At 37.0% G+C, this 19,557-nt stretch overlaps 2 protein-coding genes across 2 annotated transcripts in view; one reads left to right on the forward strand and one right to left on the reverse strand.

The window, feature by feature from the left end:
- SLC30A7 (solute carrier family 30 member 7) overlaps window positions 1-19,557 on the forward strand; it is a 508,373-nt gene that overhangs the window by 190,824 nt on the left and 297,992 nt on the right. The window lies entirely within an intron of this gene.
- Window positions 10,704-19,557, reverse strand: part of OLFM3 (olfactomedin 3) — a 47,095-nt gene continuing 38,241 nt past the window's right edge. Inside the window, exons 4-6 of the mRNA XM_065746594.1 lie at window positions 17,669-17,888; window positions 12,690-12,796; window positions 10,704-12,041 (exon numbers count right to left, since the gene is read on the reverse strand). Coding sequence (XP_065602666.1) covers window positions 11,364-12,041; window positions 12,690-12,796; window positions 17,669-17,888 — 1,005 coding nt within the window. The 3' untranslated portion in view covers window positions 10,704-11,363. The remainder of the gene's footprint in view (window positions 12,042-12,689; window positions 12,797-17,668; window positions 17,889-19,557) is intronic.

Below are 19,557 nucleotides of genomic sequence, written 5' to 3' on the forward strand. Positions count from 1 at the left end.
GTGATTTTGACAGGTGATTAGGAGATCTCAATCTGTTGTTTCATCATCAGGCAACTGGGAATGTTTTCCTGGTTTAGGATCCTACCCTGATTTGAGTGAGTACAGATTTGGCTAAAGGTATATATGTATGCCAGGTCCAGACCAACTCTTCCTCTTCATCCTTTGGGGGGGAATGCTATGAATTTAGTGATTAAGGTTCAAGTATTAAAGCAGTATATGTAGGCTCAGAGACAGAAGTCGGGGACAGAAAATTTTAACACACCCATATGCTTTATAGGCACTTTCAGGGACTTTGTTTTTTAGTGTGAGACTCATCAAGTTAGTTTAGTGAGGAACAGAGACAGAGGTGAAGATAATCTGCATCTGTCCCTGAAGAGTCTTACATGTGGCATGAGTGAGAAGAATGTGTTGGCAAATGGATTGTAAGAAGGCTGACAGTTTTTTTGTCAGTGTTGCAGAAACAATCTGTCATTTACTTGGATGAAAGAATCTATGTAGAAAACTAAGTCCAGTGACTATTATGGTTGGAAGGATGGCTCTCTGCCACTTCCCAGCTTGTTTCTATACCAGTTCCTGAACTTTGGAATTCCATACATGCTGTTTGTATTGCATCTAATTCCTGCCAAACAATCCAGTTTTTGGATTAATGACAAGCTTAATGAAGTCAGAACTTCTTTTCATACATAACAATATTTCAAATCTTATTGTGGAGTGAATATGCTTTTTTTTTCCACTAGTAGTTCAGAAGCAGCATGTTTTTCAGGAGCATGGTATTATTCTACAAATTAAATCTCCATAAAAAATGCATGGAGGTAGAGGTGTCTTCTCATTTTGATTTGCATTTGTTTTTAAATAAATTGGAATATTTTACAACTCACTTCCACTTTCTTGTTCTTTAAATGAAATTAATGCATTAAATTAATATAACTTATAAGGGAATACTTTTTATAATTTTATGTTTCTGCACTTTTATTTCAGTCTTTCATCTTCATTAAAGAGTATTTTAAAGCAGATCTGATATCCCTCATCTTGTATTCCTGACCATTCCAGGGCTGTCATGACAAGTTAGAGCAGGAAAAGTGCTCATCTCTGGGACTTTTTCTCTGTGTTTGATCTTACTGAAGTTCTTACAGGTACTTAAGTGATTAAAGTAGAACTGTCAGTATTGTCTTGATTTAGGGAGATAAAAACTAGATTTTTAAGAATCGACATTATTTTGTTGTTAAAGAATGAACCAGAGAACGATAATGATAGTTTTTTCACAGACACAATCCCTTATAGCATTCTTCCTATCTATTTATGCACAGAGCTGCTGCTGACTGAATCAAAATAGGATTTAGTGGGATTTAATAATACTCTCAGTAGAAAGGCTTAACTTAATGTTCAAGTTCTAGTGGGAATTTTCTTTCCTAAAGATATTTTTATTAGCATTTAGAGTTCTTAAAATGAACAAAAATAGAGAGATTCCACTCAAAGCACAAAAAGCAAATCCAATCTAAGCATTGCTGTATTTAAATGTAGGCCTTTATGGAAACTCAATACAGAGCTCTTAAAAATATACTATAGACTTATTTCTATAAAAGGCTATGAGTTATCTATTCTCTCTCTCATTACTGACTATATGTAATAGTCTTTGACTTTATGCTTGATAGTCCCAATAAAATGCAATGTAATTACACACAGCTGGTCAGTTATAAAGAATAACCTTCTCTTTACAATGTGTTTTTACTATTAGCAGTGATCCTGAGTATGAATGCTTGTTATGATCCATGAGTAACAAATTTGATTCAGCAGAATCACCTAGGTGTTGATATAAACTTAGCTGGAAGCCAAACTAGTTATACCTTTTTTTACTATCATACAATATCTACGAAACTTGCACCATCTTCTCAAAATTCTCAGTGGCTGTGATCAGTACATCTGTTATCACAAAATTATAGAATGGCTTAGGTGGGAGAGGACCTTAAAGGTCATACGGTTCCAGGCTCCTGCTGTGGACAGGGATGTCAGCCACTAGATCAGGCTGGCCAGGTCCCATCCAGCCTGACCTTGAATGCCTCTTGGGATTGGAGCATCCACAGCTTCTCTGGGTAAACTGTTTCCCAGTGCCTCACCACCCTCTGACAAGTAAAGAATTTCTTCCCAACACCTGACCCAAATCTCCCCTCTTCTAGTTTAAAGCCATTCCCCTTGTCTTATCAGTGTCAGACCACGTGAAAAGTTGGTCTCCCTCCTGCCTGTAAGCTCTCTTCATGTGCTAGAAGGCCACAGTGAGGCTTCCCTGAAGCCTACTCTTCTCCAAGCTCGACAAGGCCAGCTCCCTCAAACTTCCTTTGCAAGAGAGGTGCTCCAGCCCTTTGATCATGTTTGTGGCCCTCCTCTGGACTTAGTCCAACAGCTCTGCATCCTTCTTGTGATAGGGGCCCCAGGTTTGGACACAATACTCATGAGGGCAGAGTAGAGTGGGGACTGTCACCTCCCTCTGCCTGCTAGCCATCCGTCTTTGTTTGGCCCAGCGTATAGTTGACCTTCTGACCTGCAGGCTCACACTGCTGGCTTTTGTCCACCTTTTTTGTCTATCAAGACCTAGCAATTATGATCTATCAACTTCTCCAACTGTAATAAAATGCTCTTCTCTGGGTAATAATTCAGTGCCTCTGGAAATTTTAGATGAATGGTGGGATCTCAGACAATATTGTTGATGGATGGATTTTGTGAAGTTGCAAAGAATTTTTAAAATATTATTGCAGTAAAGCGTTCTGTCAGCTGAATCAGAGAAACTATTAGTTACTTAGTACAGATCAGGAGATTCCTGAATATATTTTACTGAGCCAGGTATATATTTCAGCCTTTTCTGCTGAATTTATACAGATGGGCCTGGATCAAATAACAAAGGAAAAACTGCTTGAAGTAAAGAAAGCATTTTTAGAATATAACTCAGAAGGATGAGTTTGGTGCTGTTGCATGTTCCTAGAAATACTTTTGTCTATGGTGTGTTTTATTGTACCAGATTGGAAGCTGAGTAGACAAAGGAAATGTTTTCACAGAATTGTTATTGTATCTTCAAGGATGAAAAGCAAAAATGTAAGTGAAAATAATTGGAATTTTCTCTGAAGAAAAAAAAAAATAAGACCTTTACCTCATTCTTACCTCTCTCCAAATGTAGCAGCCTCTGTAATCAGCAACACAGGAATCTGCACCCCTCTGTCTCTCTTAGCCTTACTGTCAGTGAAGGAAATTTAGATAGTCTACCAGTAAAATACAACTAGCTTGCTGCGATTTTTACTGTAGCTTTTGTAAAAATCTTTTCTTTTAACCAAGGCAACTTTATCTTAAAGTTATCCAAAAACAGGATAATCAGTTTACTGCATCTTGCTGTTTATAGTAGGTGCTTTTCGTTTTGTTGCTTTAACATTTATATTCTGTGTACAGTTTTAATTTTTAATTGAATCAAGATAGAGGTCTGGAAGAGTGGTTTTTTTTTTTTTTTTTTTTTTACAATTCACTATCCAATTTTGTAATAGTTTCCTAAAATAATATACTTGAATAAATAAATAAACTAATATTAATGATTAATTAATAATGAAATGATGATTAATAATGAAATAATGATAAATTAATATTAATAAATAAACTTTTTTTTTCCTGTTTAACTTCATTTCAAAAAGCTCAAAAAAAAGTACCACATTTTTCTACCTCATGAGTATGTGTGCCTATATGTATTGTCTGTTTATATCTCCTTTTTTGGACTTAACCTTAGCTTATTCCATTTGTCCATTTTATATTATACCCCGCAAATAAATTTATTGTATCAAACAGGCTGAGTTTCAGGAGAGAGGTAGAAACATGCAGAGGCACCCATGGGAAGCTCTTTAACTGTATTTTCTACCACTGGCAAGGAAATATAAATCTGTATTCTTTCTTTGCAGGAACTCATGATTGCAGTCTAGATTGATACCAAGTCTGCAGTAGTCAATGAGAAAACAGAAATCACTCTACATTTTTTTCCAAATTAAGTACTTCAATAAAACTATAGTGTTAATATTTAACCTTTTGTCCTTATCAGAAAAAAATGAATAAATGCTGTTATCCTCTATGTGTTATGAAAAGATGGAAAAGAATAGCATTATCTACTTCTGTATATCACAAAGTCATGAGGGGTTTTATAACAATTTTCATAATTGCATGCAACTGTCTAGATCAGTGAATCAGTAAGCACAGGAAAATATGTGAATCAATGGGGCAATGTCGTTAATGTTAACCTTCTTACATTTCTTTAATACTTACACATGTGTTTATTCAGTCTTCATAGATCTGAATGGAAGAATGCACCACAAATAGCGGATAATTCTTCAAATCTAATTATGTCAGACATTCATGCAGTCAGAGTTAAAGGCTATAATAAATAATGCATCACTTAATATGACCTTTCCTATTTCACAGGCCATTATACTTCTCCAAAAGTGATTCCAATAGGGGCTTCTTGTTCAGTTTGGAACTGAAGCAAAAGGGAAAGTGCAGTTTGTGTCAGCTTGCACATAACTAGTATCTCTGGGTGAGTTCTACAACTCTCACTGATGTTAAAATATTTCTCTTTAGAATTTTTTTCCTTTATGTCCTGTTTAAAATTAATGTACCATATTGCTTATGTAAGAATGGAAATGGAAAATAGAGCATTTACCCAACTGGTGTCTAATTATATCTTATTACTTGGACTGCTAAGGTCTCTTGTTTGTAACTTAGTAAATCACTTTGTAAAAGGACTGAGAAACTTCTGAGGAATGTGCCCAGCTGTATCAGTGAACAATACGCTAGCTTGGTCATGGTGATGGGTAGATTCAGACAATATCTGAGCACGACAGTGGAGCCAGTCTGTAATGCCAATATATGTAAATGTATGCTAATTGAAATGGGTTATTTGGAAGGCCAGAGGAATCCCTGTTAACTGCAGATGGGCAAGGCAACCCAAAAGAATACCAATTAGAATAAAGCTTGAAGGCTCTAGCTCATGTCTGGAGAAAAGGCATAGCTAATGGTACTGACTATGTTGAAAAAGAATATTTTGTAGCTGAGAATTTGCTCTATGTTACTGTGCTCTTTGTATTGACTGTAGTTTCCACGGAAATAATTAGGAGGTATTATTTTCAGAGCAGCCTTCTTAGATGTGGCCTGAAACAATTCCTCTTCACTCAGTGCAGCCCAGGCGAGCCAAAAGGTTGGACACCCATGACCTAATTCCTGGGAAGCCAGAAAACAAACAAGTAAAGAAATGCCCTGTCTGTGAGGCTGTGCCACGAAGAGGACAGGTTAGACAGTGTCATGAATCTCTGGCAAACTTTGGATTATTCTGTCAGATAAAGCTGCTTATGCTAATTGGGATTGTTTTCTTATAAAACTTATTACAAGATACAGTTTGCTTGACTTTATTTAAAAGGCTCCTTTGATTGTTCAGATAAGCAAAGAGAGAATATTGTGGTTCTTCAGTAATATGTGCTGTGCTGAGAGCTTTACAGCTTCCCTAAGATGAACCTGCACAGGGCTGATAGCACTGAAGTGTGGTAGCTGCTGGGGTCCGTGTCTGTCTCACTCACTATGGCAGGCTGCAGTCTGTGCTTAACATCACAAACATTCTAGATGAAGGTGGCATCTTTGGTTGAGGTAGTCTGACTTGCAAGGTGATACTTTTCTTACACTGTGTATTCTTGGACTCTTTTTCTCCTTCTGTTTAGTAGTGCTTCAGTTGATGTGTGATTGCCCAGAGATGTTATATTCTCTCCCGTGACAGTCTTAAATACCACTTGAAATTCAGGCACAATTATGTACCTGTAATTACAGCTGCACCAACATCTATATTATTTATAAAACCAATGTTATGCTTTTTTTGTTTTTGTCATGAACTTGGAAAGGAAAACATAAAATCAAAATTTGTTGCTCTGTCATTCAGGTGTATTTGATGCCCTGTGTGTACTGATTAATAGTTTGTGTACACTATGTAGTGTAAAGTATTTCCATTTCTGTCTCTGTTTTCTTGCTCTGCTTTAATGTTGTGAATCAGCAGTGCTCCATACTCTCAGTTATATGATTTTCTATTTTTTTCTTTTTTTTGGTGAGCTGGTCTCATGGCATAGTAAATACCCAGTTTCATAATTATTGTGCATATTGGCATTTGGTAAATAGTAACAGTAATCAGCAGACATAGTGTTTACTTAGTATATTCTATTGAATACCTATAACTAAGTGCTACTAAGGTAGATGATGTATTGTGAAAAAGTCTACTGGCATAATTTCATTTATTTAATGTTATCCTTTGCAGTGTTTATTGTCTTTCAGGTTGGTAAGTGTTCTGCATGTGGTGTTGCTTTTCTTCTCTGTATCATTACATTGCCACAATATTAGAATAACAGCATATTAACATTCACCATAAAAGTGCAATTTAGTCTTTCAGAGTGAAATTCATTGCTGGGCATAGGGCCAGGATGAAGCTTCTGAATCTCCAGGTCCTACTTCAAATCTCAAATCAATGTACGTGCAAATTGTCATGTTTACTCCCCTTTTTAGCCTGGTGTACACAACTGTTTTTGTGTATACTTTGATGAGGTTTGTGCTTCTCATCTATGGCTAGTCCAGACACGTAGGAGCCTAAAATACATTTAGATTTCTGTTATTCTTTCTCAGCATGAATGTGCAGCACTGTGGTTCAGTGCAGATCTCTGCTAAGTGTTGTGCCCTGGGTTATCCCTTACACCACCATGCTTCAGGAGCATCTGCACTGGATAAAACCCGTGCACTACATCTAATTCTTGTTATGTTATGAAGCTAGTAAAGTCCAGCTGTACTGGAGCTGCCGCAGTTCAGTTTGTAGGAAAGACAGACCTTGGCATGTATAGGCAGCACAAAAGCAATCATGTGCAGTGTCCTTAGGATTTCTTCTTCATGGAGGGAAGAAAAGAGCTAACTGAAGTGTTTTTTTTTCTTCAGAAACCATTTAGAGGCTGTTATGTCTGACAAGCTCATCATAACTGTGAATTAACTAGCAATTCATGGTGCTGAGACTGAAAGAGCCGAGTCAAAAACAAAGACATTTTTACAAGGCTGAAAACACAATTAGAAAAAGCCATTAAAAAACAGTATTAAGAGTGCAGGAATGGAACCTGGGCAGAGATCTTTGGTTTTGATTTTACGACACAGACTTGAGAAAAAGGAAATCATAATATCAACTCTTCATTAGCCAGAGAAATCTTATTACCCTCAGTTTGTTATTAGTCCAAACTACTCAGTCTGACGTTTGAGACTGGCTTTGCTGGACTACATAACAGCCTTGCCCTCATCCACTAGATGGATCACTTGACCATAGGAGATCAAGTTGGTCAAGCAGAACCTGCCCTTTCATGAACCCTGGCTGCCTGGCTGTCCTGTGTATGCCATGTGATCTTCCTCAATGTGATCTGCTTCATAACCTTACCTGGCACCAAGGTCAGGTTACTAGGTCTGTAGTTCCCTGGATCCTTGTTATGACCCTTCTTGTAGTTGGGAGCCACGCTGGCAAGCCTCCAATCCTCTGGGACCTCTCCTGTTGACCAGGAATGCTGATAGATGATGGAAAGCTTCTTGGGTATTGTGTCTCCCAGCTCCCTCATCGCCCTTGGGTGGATCCCATCTGGCCCCGTGGACTTGAGGCAGTCCAGGTGGAGTAGTAGATCTCTGTTTCCACCTGAATTTTGGGGGTTTATTCTACTTCCTATCTGAGACTTTCAGCTCTGAGAGTAGAGTATACCAAGGATAACTGATCTGACTTTTAAAGATAGATGTAAAGAAGGCACTGAGAACCTCAGCCTTATCCTCAGCGGTCATGTTCCCTCCTGCATTCAGTAAAGGATGGAAATTCTCCTTAGCTCTCCTCTTACTGTATTGGTAAACAAAGTTTTTGATCTCTTTTACCCCAAGTTGAATTCAAGTTGGGCTTTTGCCTTTCTGATTTTCTCCCTGCACATCCTAACAACTTCTTTGTACTCTCTTCATGTTGTCTGTCCCTTCTTCTACAGGATCTAGATTCTCTTTTTCTCCTGGAGTCTCAAGGAAAAGCTGTTCATCCCCATAGGTCTGCTTCCCTTTTGGCTCATCTTGAGGGACAATGGGTCAGAGAAGTGCTTGGATTCATAGCTAGCATAAGTTTATAGCAGTAGTGTAGTAAAATATACAGCCATCACGTGACCTGCTGCTGGGGAAGGGCCTGTGCCAGGTAGGACTGGCTAAGCAGCCTGCGTGCATAGCAAGAGGCTTGGCAGTACTAACTGGAACAAATTGACAGAAAGGACTATAAAAGAAGATTGCTGTTCAGGGAGCTTTCTCTGTAGTGAGTTGTTGCACCCATTGTGCCATGGGGAATGGTTTGCCCATTGCAGGGAGGAAGTTGCAGGAAATGCAGCATGCAGTGCTTGCCTTGTGCTCACTTGCCTCTTTCTCTGCCAGGTGTGGAAATCTAACATTCCTTGAAGCAGGTTATGATTTGTCACTAAGATATATATGTAGGCACCACAATTAATTTTCCTGTGTTTTAAGAGGGTTTTTTCCCTCAAGTTTCAGGACATCCCAGTAACAAATAGCTTATGTTGCAATTGTAAGTATAAAACTTCACTTGCTAATATGTAAGTTTCTGCTGTTTTATGAAGAATTTCTGCTTCTGCTGTTCAGTTATGAAAGCAGTTTGTAAAACTTAAAATTGCACATATTAAGCCATGGTGTTTGCAGCCTTTTGGGAATATGACTGGAATTTCCTATTAAAAAAAGATACTTAGATGATCAACACATTTAGAGAAAAATGAATGTTTCTCAGCAGGAAGCAGTGCTGCTCCCTTGGTAGTGTCTCTCCAGGTTCTGTTGTGTGCAAGCTATTATTTCTTGTTTCAAGGTTTTGGAATTCAGTGCACTGTTACTAATTTAGAAGGGCAGGATTTATCTAGTTATGTCTCCTAAGCCTTAGTACTCTAGCTTTTCAGATGTGCCTTTCTCTTATTCATCCATCCTCAGCACCCTTCAGTAGTCTCTTTCCTTTCATTAATAGATGTAGTCATGGTGCCCTTTAAATTGCTAAGTAAATGACATTCATACTACTCTAAGAAATGTTACCAACTTATACTAATGTATATACGGTAATTACATTTGGAAAATACTAATTACTTTTTTTTTTTCCAGGTATGAGTATTAATGATGGTAGAAAAGTATTTAATTTCTCACTAAAAACTTTTTAGGAGCATTATATTTTCCAAAAAAGAAATCTGTTTTTTTTGCTACTCTGCGAGGAGGCAAGGTTAGCATTTGTTTTAGGATGAGGGTATTTCGTTTTTATAAAACATTCCTATATGACATAAAATCCTGTTTAATCTGTAGTCACATACATTTTCATTTGTCACAGTTTAAGGCAGGTAAGTGTGGCAAGTTGATTCAGGAGTGCAGCAGTTTAACTTGTCTGTTCACCTAGCGTCTGTCTGTTTCCACTGAGTGATTTTTGAAGGGTAACAGCTCCCTTTTTCACTAGAGACAAGGGAGAGAAATTTAGGTAGTAGAGTAACTTTTTCAGCTTGGATATTGGGAAAAATTTCTTCTCTGCAAGAGTGGTTAGGCACTGTAACTGTCTGTCCAGGGAGGTGCTGAAGTCATTGTCTCAGGAGGCATTCAAGAAGTGTGTAGATGTAGTACTCAGTGATGTGGTTAGTAGGCAATATTGGTAGTAAGTGGATGTTTGAACTAGATGATCTTAGCAGTCTTTTCTAACCTTAATGAATCTATGATTCTAACTTTTCACTGACTTTGTGTGGTTTTAGTTGTTTGTTTTCCCCTTTATCAGTGCTTGAAACCTCACAGGTAGTTTTTTGTTTTGCAACCAGTATGAAAAATCACACAATGTGAGTTCGTGTCCGCGTGATGTGGGCTTATGTTGTAAAGCAGACTTGTAAATGTGTATAGAACATAAGTTTTATGAATGCTTTCATTATTCTAAGGTGATCTCTGCTGGTACATTAAAAGAATCAAGAAATCGAATGTCATCAAAGTGGATCTACCAAATACTTGTGCATTACTTTTTTGTTTTATTTTTTTTTTCTTGTTCTTAAACAGGAGTATCTTTTTAAGTGCTCTTGGTTTTTTGTGAGCTATTTTAAACAGGCTAAAAGTGGAGAACCCCAGGTTTTGTGAAGAACAAGGCTTTTCACATGGTTTCAAGTACTTGTCTCTTTGCCTTATTTGACAACGCAGCTTAATATAAAGCCTATTGTACTTTTAATGTTAGATTCTTTGCAGATATGCCTAAATAAATAGCATCTTATTCTTTTCTTCAATGGAACCCTCACCACCCCCACACTGGTTTCAGATGAGATAGAATGAGGCTTATAATACTTTTTTCCTCAAGATATTACCTCTACTGTCCAATTTCTAATGAGGTATTGTAGCATACCAATTAGCTACCATATTATTTGCCCTTGCTGGAAAGCAGCCACAGTGTTGAGGCCAATGTCTTGCAAGGTTTCACATGAGGCTTCAAAATTGCAAATTTTTGAGTTAGCACCAACGGTGAGTAAGAAAGGGTGTACCATGCAAAGCTGAGAAAGGGAATAATGCACTCAAGAAACTACTGAACCATCTTTCTAACAAATAACAATTTTCTCTCAGATTTGCCACTGTCAACTGACCCACAGCCAGAACTGCAATTAAACTTCGATATATTTTATAAAAAATAGTACTTAGTTTACTTTCACATAAGTGAAGAGATACAATTGCACAATGGTGGTTACAATGGTAGAAATACATACTGTTGATAAAATGTTTGCAAGAGATTTAAAAACATACTGTACAGCACCACATCTGAAATTGGGTGATGGCAAAATGACTTGTACTCTGTGTCCAAGTAAATTAAATTCCTAAATCTTTCTTCTAGAATAAACAAAAAATACAGTGTGCAGTATGTCTTACATTACCAAAATATTTCCTGGAGTTTAACAAGAGATTGGAAACAAAAATGAGGTAAAAAAAGACATTCATGCATTTAAGCCACCATTAGTCTCTGACTCTAAAGTAAGGCAGATCATTATCTTTTAAACTGTCCTTAGCCACTTCTGTAGTGTTTTTCACAACAAAGTCTGTCATTATCTTGTGGAATTAGGAGTTATGATGTTTCTATTTCCAACAAGTTGTTTCTGACAGGTACAGCCATATTTGAAATGCATTGCATGATAGAAAATGTTGCTTTTCCTTAATGGAAAAGGAAATGTAAATTAAAAGAAATGCAGAGAAATGGATGATTAAGAATTTTTCACAAATGACACTGTTTTGAGATGGAGAAGGTGAGAGAAGGGAAAAATGAAAGAGAATTATGTGTCATCTTCAGTCTTAATGACGTGGAAAAGAGTGACATTAAACAGGACTTGGTGTCCGTTATTCCAAGCATAGAGAGCTCTATCTCTTGCGTTGTAGTCAAGCATGGATATATGAAAATACTGATTATGGAAAGGAATGTCTGTATACTCATAGGTGGAGGTTTTGGTGGAGTAAGAGTAGTAGACCTTGGCTCCTGTTAAGTGAGAGTTAGTAACATACAAGGTGCCACAGATCATGAAGGATTCTCCAGCGCTTCTTTTGGGGTAGCCTGTACTCCAGCTCTTCAACACCTCTAGCGTGTCCTGGTTTAGCTGGCTGATAACGATGTTGCCTGCATTCTGATTGGTGGCATACACAGCCCATAGCCCAATTTCATCTGCCATCAGGTCAATATCAGAAAAGCCACCCCAGGTGTAAGGGTAGACATTATGAAAGCCGGCATACTCAAGGCTACGCTGTGCAAGCACCCGCCCAGTATCAAAGCTGTATTTGATGATGATGTTGCTCTGGTACTTGTTGAAATAGAGGGAACCATTGTAGACAACGTGGTTAGTTCCTGCCCATTTGAATGGAAGGTTGTATGTCCTTGATTCAGCCCCACTGACAAAGTCTGCAATTGATTTATATTCGCGGACGATTTTATTGTTAGTGTAACTATCCATGTACCAGACCTGGGAAGAAAACAAAAGTTGGAAATGAATAGCTGGAACACGATTTTGGGTGCACAGCAGTCTGTCAAAATACAATATTGTCCAAATTCCTATTATGAAGGTATGGAGAACTCTATAAACTATATCACGGAGACATTTCCAAATCAAAATTTACTTACGCAAGTGAACTCTTAGGATGACTGTTATAACTAGCCAGGCTGGGATCCCGTCACAGATGCAAACAGTAACACATCATGTATTATGGCCACTGGCCAGTATTCAGCTTATATAGAACCTAATCCTGCAGTGTTGTATTATGGGGGAAGGTTGTGCTCACAGGTGTTGATGTAATGTATTAAATTAGTTAAGTTCTTAAAGAGCTGAGATCAATAAAATCTCAGGAAGAAATAAAATATATACTCACTTTGGGCACGGTTTGTGTCATCCGTGATATAAGGAAATGGAACAATGTGCTCAGCTAACATTTGCCTTTAGATATTTTTGCACAAACACTTTTGATCTCTCTCTGAAGATGTTTAGCAGTGAAAATGATGGAAGTAAAAGAAACATGTTGGTGAGAGTACCCTCTTAGGGGAAAGATATCTTTTTAAAGATGAAAATAAAGCAAGTAAAACTCTAAAAGGACACATATATTCAGTCTTAACATACTCGGTTATTTTTCTCTGATGCTAATGGATCCGTCATCCAGGCTCCAAATCGGGTTCCGGATATCTTGACTGTAATGGGGCCTGTAATTTTCATCAATTTGCCACATGCTGAAATTAGAAAAGCAAATGCATTAATGCAAATAATTACACAACCCTCCGCATCAGACAGCGCTCTAGACCAACTGCTCAAAACTAAATAGAGGCTCCAGGGAACTCAGGCTTAGGGTGAATGTGAGAAATGAATCGTCATCTTCATTGTATTAAGCAACAATACAAATATGCCAACTTCAACAAACAAAAGAAAACAACCTCAAAAGCCCAAACCAAAACACAAAACCTGTATTTATTTTTGGTTTTGTGTACCTTAGGGCACCTTTTCATTTTCTGTGTGTAAAGAAAAATACAGTCTAATAAAATATCTTCCCAGTTGGAGCAAATAACATTCAATAATAAATGAAAAGGCATAAAATGCAACTTATTTTTGCCTTCAGAAAGTTCAGTGAAAGGTTAGGATTGATGAATGTTTGAGTTTTCCATTGAACAGGGTAACAACAGGGAGAAGGGTAGACAGAAAAAATGAGGAGGTGCATCTCCTACACAAAATGTCCCACTGTGCTTAAGTGTGGGCCTCCATTTGACTCTGCCCTGGGGTTATATACACTCAGCTTAGCTGCTACTATGGTCCTGACTGAGGTTAAGAAAGTGAAATGAGAATTATTCAGCAACTGTGGCTGTATCATTTAGCTTCTAATCCATTATATTTTGTTGTATTAGACTGTCTAAGAGGAAATAATGGGAATCAATATGATCTTGGTTGATGACCTTATTAACTAACCAAAAGTCTATATTTCAGGGGACATTAATAACAAACCTATTAGCAGTAAGCTCCTGATGGAATTTGTGTGTTTACCAAGAGGCTTAATGTCACACAGTGATGTAGGTGTTTCCGTGTCTTTGAAGAAAGGATGTTTCATATGAATGGGAAAAAAGTGACATTTCATTTATTTTTTAAATTTAAAAATAAGTGATTCACCATGATACTTGATTATTATTGTCTATAAACCAATCTACCTTGGAAATATAGAAAGTAAATGGTATATAGGATTGTGAGTGATCCTATTTAGTTCAAAGGAAAAGATTGCTTATCAAGCCTGGATTTTTCTATTTTATGAAACTGTCAAGGACTTTTTCTGTTCAAATCTGTGTATCTAGAAATCTCTCCTTAATAAGTAACTGGTTACACAGATCTTTATTAGGTAAGGTTGTAAAAACAAATTGAACAGGTGCTATTTTAAAGGTAGCTAGGGATATAAGATCTTCCGTCTCTGATGCAAGTGGATGCTGGTTGGCTGCTACATATGCCAAGTAAGTGTGATTAATATTAGGACTTGGAAAGGAAATAAAATCAAAACAACCAAACCATCTTCCTGAAGTGTTCATAAGCATTCCATTTATTGCAAGTAATAAAGAGGGAAAAATAACGTGTTTTTTTTTTCCTGTGGTTGCTCAAACCAATTCCAAGTCCGTTTTTTCTTTTGTTCTCCAGATTATGACCAGATTTGTTATAACATTACTTTGTAACACAAAGAAACAAAGAATCCGTTCTAAATGGGTGTGTGCCTATTGTCCTACATAATACAAATCCGGGAAGCACTTTAGTGTAGTTACTGGAGCTTACTAAGAAGCCTGCGGATCTTACTGCATGAGAGAAATGACTTGCCAAGTAATCTTTGGGAAAGTCACTTATTCTTCTTGACTTGTTTCTATATCTTCAAGATGGAGATAATGATACTTCTTTCTGTTGTACAGTTTTGTACTAAGTAGTATTATTAAAGCTCTCCAAATTTCACTGGGAAGGATGCTTTGAGAGTGCAGGTACCACTGCATTCAGTAATCTTACACCTTCACTAATGCCTCTTCTGTCACTGATACACCAGCATTTCTTTAGATAAGTGGAATTTTTTAATTTTAAGCTCTTAACAAAAAAATTTAATGTAAAATATTCAGCTTCTATGTGATAAGTGATAGCTGCGAACAAATCCAGTACACCTACTTGAATTGTGTCTTCATATTTCAGTTGGTAACCTTTGTCAGAGTGTTGGCTTCTCTGGATGGTTATGTATTTTTTTCATTTTACTAAACAGATTATGACAGAATAGAAGGGTCTCAGACTTACAGTGCAACCTGCATTCTCTTATACAAGCACACATCTTTCATGTCTGCTGGTGAAGGACCTGTATGTGCATAAGTCAATGTGAACTTGCAGTATATGCAATCATACAGACTTTCCCTACGTGTTTAATTGCATGTTCTTTGTTATGTTTTATGGCTAAATTTCTGAGCAGTTTTTAGCCTGAGTTTTCTCCTATTCCAAAAAGAAAGAGCAAGTTTCAGTCATCACAACTGCTGTGATAATCATTAAATCTCAGAGGGAGTAAGACAACTGCTTATTGTATGCTAACAAACACTGAAATTGTTGCCAGTGCAAGTGGAAGATCTGTTTTAAGTTGCCAGGACAAATAAAACAAATAAAATGCATTATAATGCTGAAAATCACCTGCTACGGACAAGAGTGGAAACAAGCATGCAACGCATGCAAGTTAGGTAATTGTATTGTGAAATGCAACAAAATCTGTGAAGGTTCAAGCTAGATCCAGTGTCATGTCATGGCTGCAGGCTTCTGGCCATCAGAAAGGCACGGGCAGTCACAGCTGGGTCATCTCTTGTGGTGTATATGGCTGGAACGCACAGAACTATTGTTCAGGAGCTGTTCACGATAAGCTGGTTTTAGACTACTGTGAAGAGCTTACAGGAATAGGCCAGAAATGTTAGCCTTGCTATAGGTAGGAGAAAATAAAAGTCATTTAAACATCTAAGCCCAAATAGTCAAGTCCCTGATCTTTGGCTACCTTGGAAAGCAAGCTTTCCTAGTTTTTATTGCTGAGCATGCTGTTACATGGCAACAAAAAACACTGGCCAGTTTTAGTCAGCTGTCCAAGCTCTTTTCCTTCCCAGCTCTTCCCCACATCTGACCCCACTCTGAAGGGAATATTTTGAAGAAATCCTTGATGTTTGGTGAACACTGCTCAGAGATTGTGAAAACACTGGTTTGTTGTCAACACTAGCTTAGTTACAAATTCCAAACAGAGTAGCAAGTGGAATGCTAGGGAGAGAGTTATTTCCTCCTTACTAAAACCACTACAGAGACTTCAGAGAGTGTGAAGGATAAAGCATGTCCAGGGAAGCATCCATTTATTGGGAACAGGTTATCATGTCTATCTTCAGTGTGTTGGTAGCATGGGTGTGCTCAATAATCTAGTTCATTAAAATCTCTCTACTGTTCATAAGCATTCATTTAAAATATGTAACTTTTCTACACTTGTCCATCAAGAGAGAGAGAGAATATGCTGCAGGAATTCAAAATATCTCAGGGGAAATGTGGCTGAAAATTAAGGAATTAGGAAACATCTGAGAAGAGAGTCCTCCTATGAACACATCTGGTCATTCAGGTGTTAAAAATGTGTCCTATCCTGTAGTTGCTTCACTGCATGGTTTTATAGGTATATACCATAAAATCAAGGAAAAATAAGGTACTCATTAAAGATGTAATGATGGTCTTCTGTTGCCTAATAAACTTACTGGGACACTATCAGAAAATGCTATTTATTTATTTATTTATATGAGTTTTATTGCTTGCTGCAATTTTATAATGCAACTATTTTCTCCTGACTGCCTTCTGCCAGTGCAGTAATATGCTATTTTATGAGTACTGAGGGGAAAATAAGACTTTAAGAAATTTCTGTTTTATAAAGTCTTTCATGCATTTTAGCCTATCATCACTGTGCTATTTCTAGTTTAAAATGAAGATACTGACAATAAATAATTTAAGAGTGTAATCTAACCTAGATTTTTTGCATACTATTGCCTCACAGAAATAAAGGCACTGCTTATAAAGTTAATAATGTATTTCATGTCACGTTGTAGCCTTCGAAAGTAAACATCCCATACCTGTTAACTGAGATACTGGTCACATGATGGAATCTTAGAGCTTCTGTTTGATTTGTGTTCTTTCTTAACTTAGTAAGTATTTATTCTTTCTCAGGGGGATGGATTGTTGGCTATAGCAACAGAGATTTCAATAGTGATCCATTCAGTTATCTCAGAATATGTGTACAGTCTCTGGGGATGCATTTTTTAATTATGGTTGTAAAGTAGTAGGTATTAGTTATCCTTATTTGGGTAATGGAAGTTGAGGCTGAAGCTTAATAATATTTCAGGCATTCAGTTTTGGTAGAGGATACTGATTTAGTGCTGAGGTTTGGAGGTAGTGAAATTTTGACTTTTTCTGACTAAAGTTAGTATAATAGCAATGAAGATGGAGGGTGCCTGTTGTTGTGCTCCTGATAGACTATTGCTGTATTTTCTAGAAAAGTCATGCTTTATTCCCCTTAGACGTAATGCTAATTATGTTGTACTGCAGATTAAAGAATGGCATAGCTGTCCTAGCACTGATATTACAGGTCTAAAGGCAGTGCAGTTGGAGTGGCCTCTCAGATACTAGCAAAATTTGCATCACCATTATGATGTTGACAACACCAAACTGATTCCAGTCTACTTCCAACTTTTTTCCACACTGACAAACTAAAGATGACTTAAATAGGAATACCTGCCTGAACATTTTAGAAAGAATTTCTGTAGCTTTCCAATTAGTTATAAGGCTCTTAGATTTAAATTTGCTGTTTTTTATAAACTTTCATCATAATTCCTTTTGTATACAGTAGAACAGATGATTTGCTAAGATATGCTAATGCAAACCTAGCAATAGGACTGTCCTTGAGATGAGTTACTCTTGAAGTTTATTAGGATAGCACAGATCAGAATATGATGCAGTCTTTGTAATGAAGGAAAATTTCTTTCTACTGAGAAAAATTATAAATGTTCAACAGAGGGATCAAATCATACGTGAAATCTTAAACTTACTGAGCTTTTTCATGCAGTCTCGAAGTCTGGTTTCTAAACTGAGCACCCGCTGGTGTAGTTCGTCATAGTCATAAGCACCAATTTCTTCCTGAATACCAGTGAGGACAGTAGACAGATTCCTAATTTCCTCCTTGAACTGGGTGATTAATTTGGCATCAGTTTTGTATTGCTCCAGAACCGGGATCAGTGGCAGGAGCTCATCCATCTTTTCTTTCAACTCCTGTTAAAGGCAATCACATATGTGTTAGAGCAGTTTAAAGGAGTTCAGTCTTCTCATTTCCCATTACATAATATTTATGCCTGATTATTAAAATAACTTGAAAATGATTATCGATTTTACCTACGGATTTTTTTTTTTTTCGGTGTACTGTGGAAGCCTTAGAAACCTCAGAATTAATGTCAGTAAGCAGTAGATAAAACACATGAGAGAATAGTTTGTTTCTGCTGAGGTACTTGATTGTCTTCAAGTGATCTGAACCAAAAATGTTGAAATTCTGGCTTTCCATCCAGAGGGTATAAATTCCCAACTAACTGTATCTTTCATGAGAGAAGGTGATTAGCCTTGAACACATAGTGGCAGTCAAAGATATCATACCTGTTTTTATAGCAGGTAAACTGTTATTTAATTCCTTAGAAATACCAAGTTCATTTCATTCTCAATGTTTGTTGAGCTCTATTTAGTTCTAAACTGGCCACAGTCATGTCTATCTCTTTCTTCTGATGCAAAAAATATACATGATTCTTAAACTGATTTGTATTTGTAATGCTGCTACATCACTAGATGCCTTTGGACTTCCTCTGTTGTTTTTTGCCCTGAACTATCACAAATCACTTTATTGCCATGTCCACTTGATGTTATGTTGCCAATCCTATCCTTAAATGTTTATTACAGAAAGTAAGGCTTCAGTTTGGAATCTCTGGCTGACCCTTTCTCAGGCTTTGCTGTCATGTTCTTTGAGAATTTCTCTGGTTGCAACATATAGTGCCTATTCATCCTTTATTTATTTATTTTTATTTATTCTTGCAATAGTAATATTTTGGTTTATGAGAAGCATGCAGGTTTGTCCTTGATGTATCATCTTTACACGGAGATCTGCATATCTGTTTGTAATTTGTGAAAACAGCAGGATGTCTATGAGCAAATGCTTACAGACATGGGGATATGCAAGACTGAGCAAAACAGTAAAAAAGGTGGAAATACAGACATGTTATGTACTGGTATTAGGTGATAATGGAGACTGGGAATGGATGAGAACACCTTGGGAGGGGCTATTGAAGGGATTAGAAAGTACAGTCCTGGAGGATGGCTGGAATGTAGTTGGCAGGTTAAAAGGGAAAGAGAACTAGATGGGAGTTTAAGCACAAGGAAGAGGTGCAGAAGCAAATAAAGTCAGAAGTTAGCATAGTCACAGAGATGCATGTCCACAGTTATCTAAATCACTTGTATTGTAGGATGCAGTGAACATGATAAAACATTTCAAAAATAATGTAATGCTAAACAGAATGCTTTGCTAATAAGAAGGTATGAAAGAAGTGGAAGGGGTTGGCAATTTCAGATGCTTGAAAATCTACCTCTGTTTTTTTAACTCTCAAACAGCTTTGAAAATTGCTTGAGAGGTCTGCAGCATCTATTCACCACTCTGCTAATTTATCCATGTAGCCTTAACAATGCCTTTCATATTGAAATTATTATTTGTCCAAAATAAAGACCTATATTTGATGTCTGGAAGGGTATTTTGCACATAGGTCATCTTAATGGCTAGAAATTAGCATTTTAAATTCAAGCATATTACTTATAAGTGAATTAATGAGAATTAATCAGCTTTAGTCTACTTTATCTGTAAAAATATATAGTTATGTTTTTTTGATGACAGCAAAAGTAGGTTTTG

This window comes from Cyrtonyx montezumae, unplaced genomic scaffold, assembly GCF_038088225.1.
Source record: "Cyrtonyx montezumae isolate F1298 unplaced genomic scaffold, pur_monq_1.0 scaffold_1, whole genome shotgun sequence".
Lineage (NCBI taxonomy): Eukaryota > Metazoa > Chordata > Aves > Galliformes > Odontophoridae > Cyrtonyx > Cyrtonyx montezumae.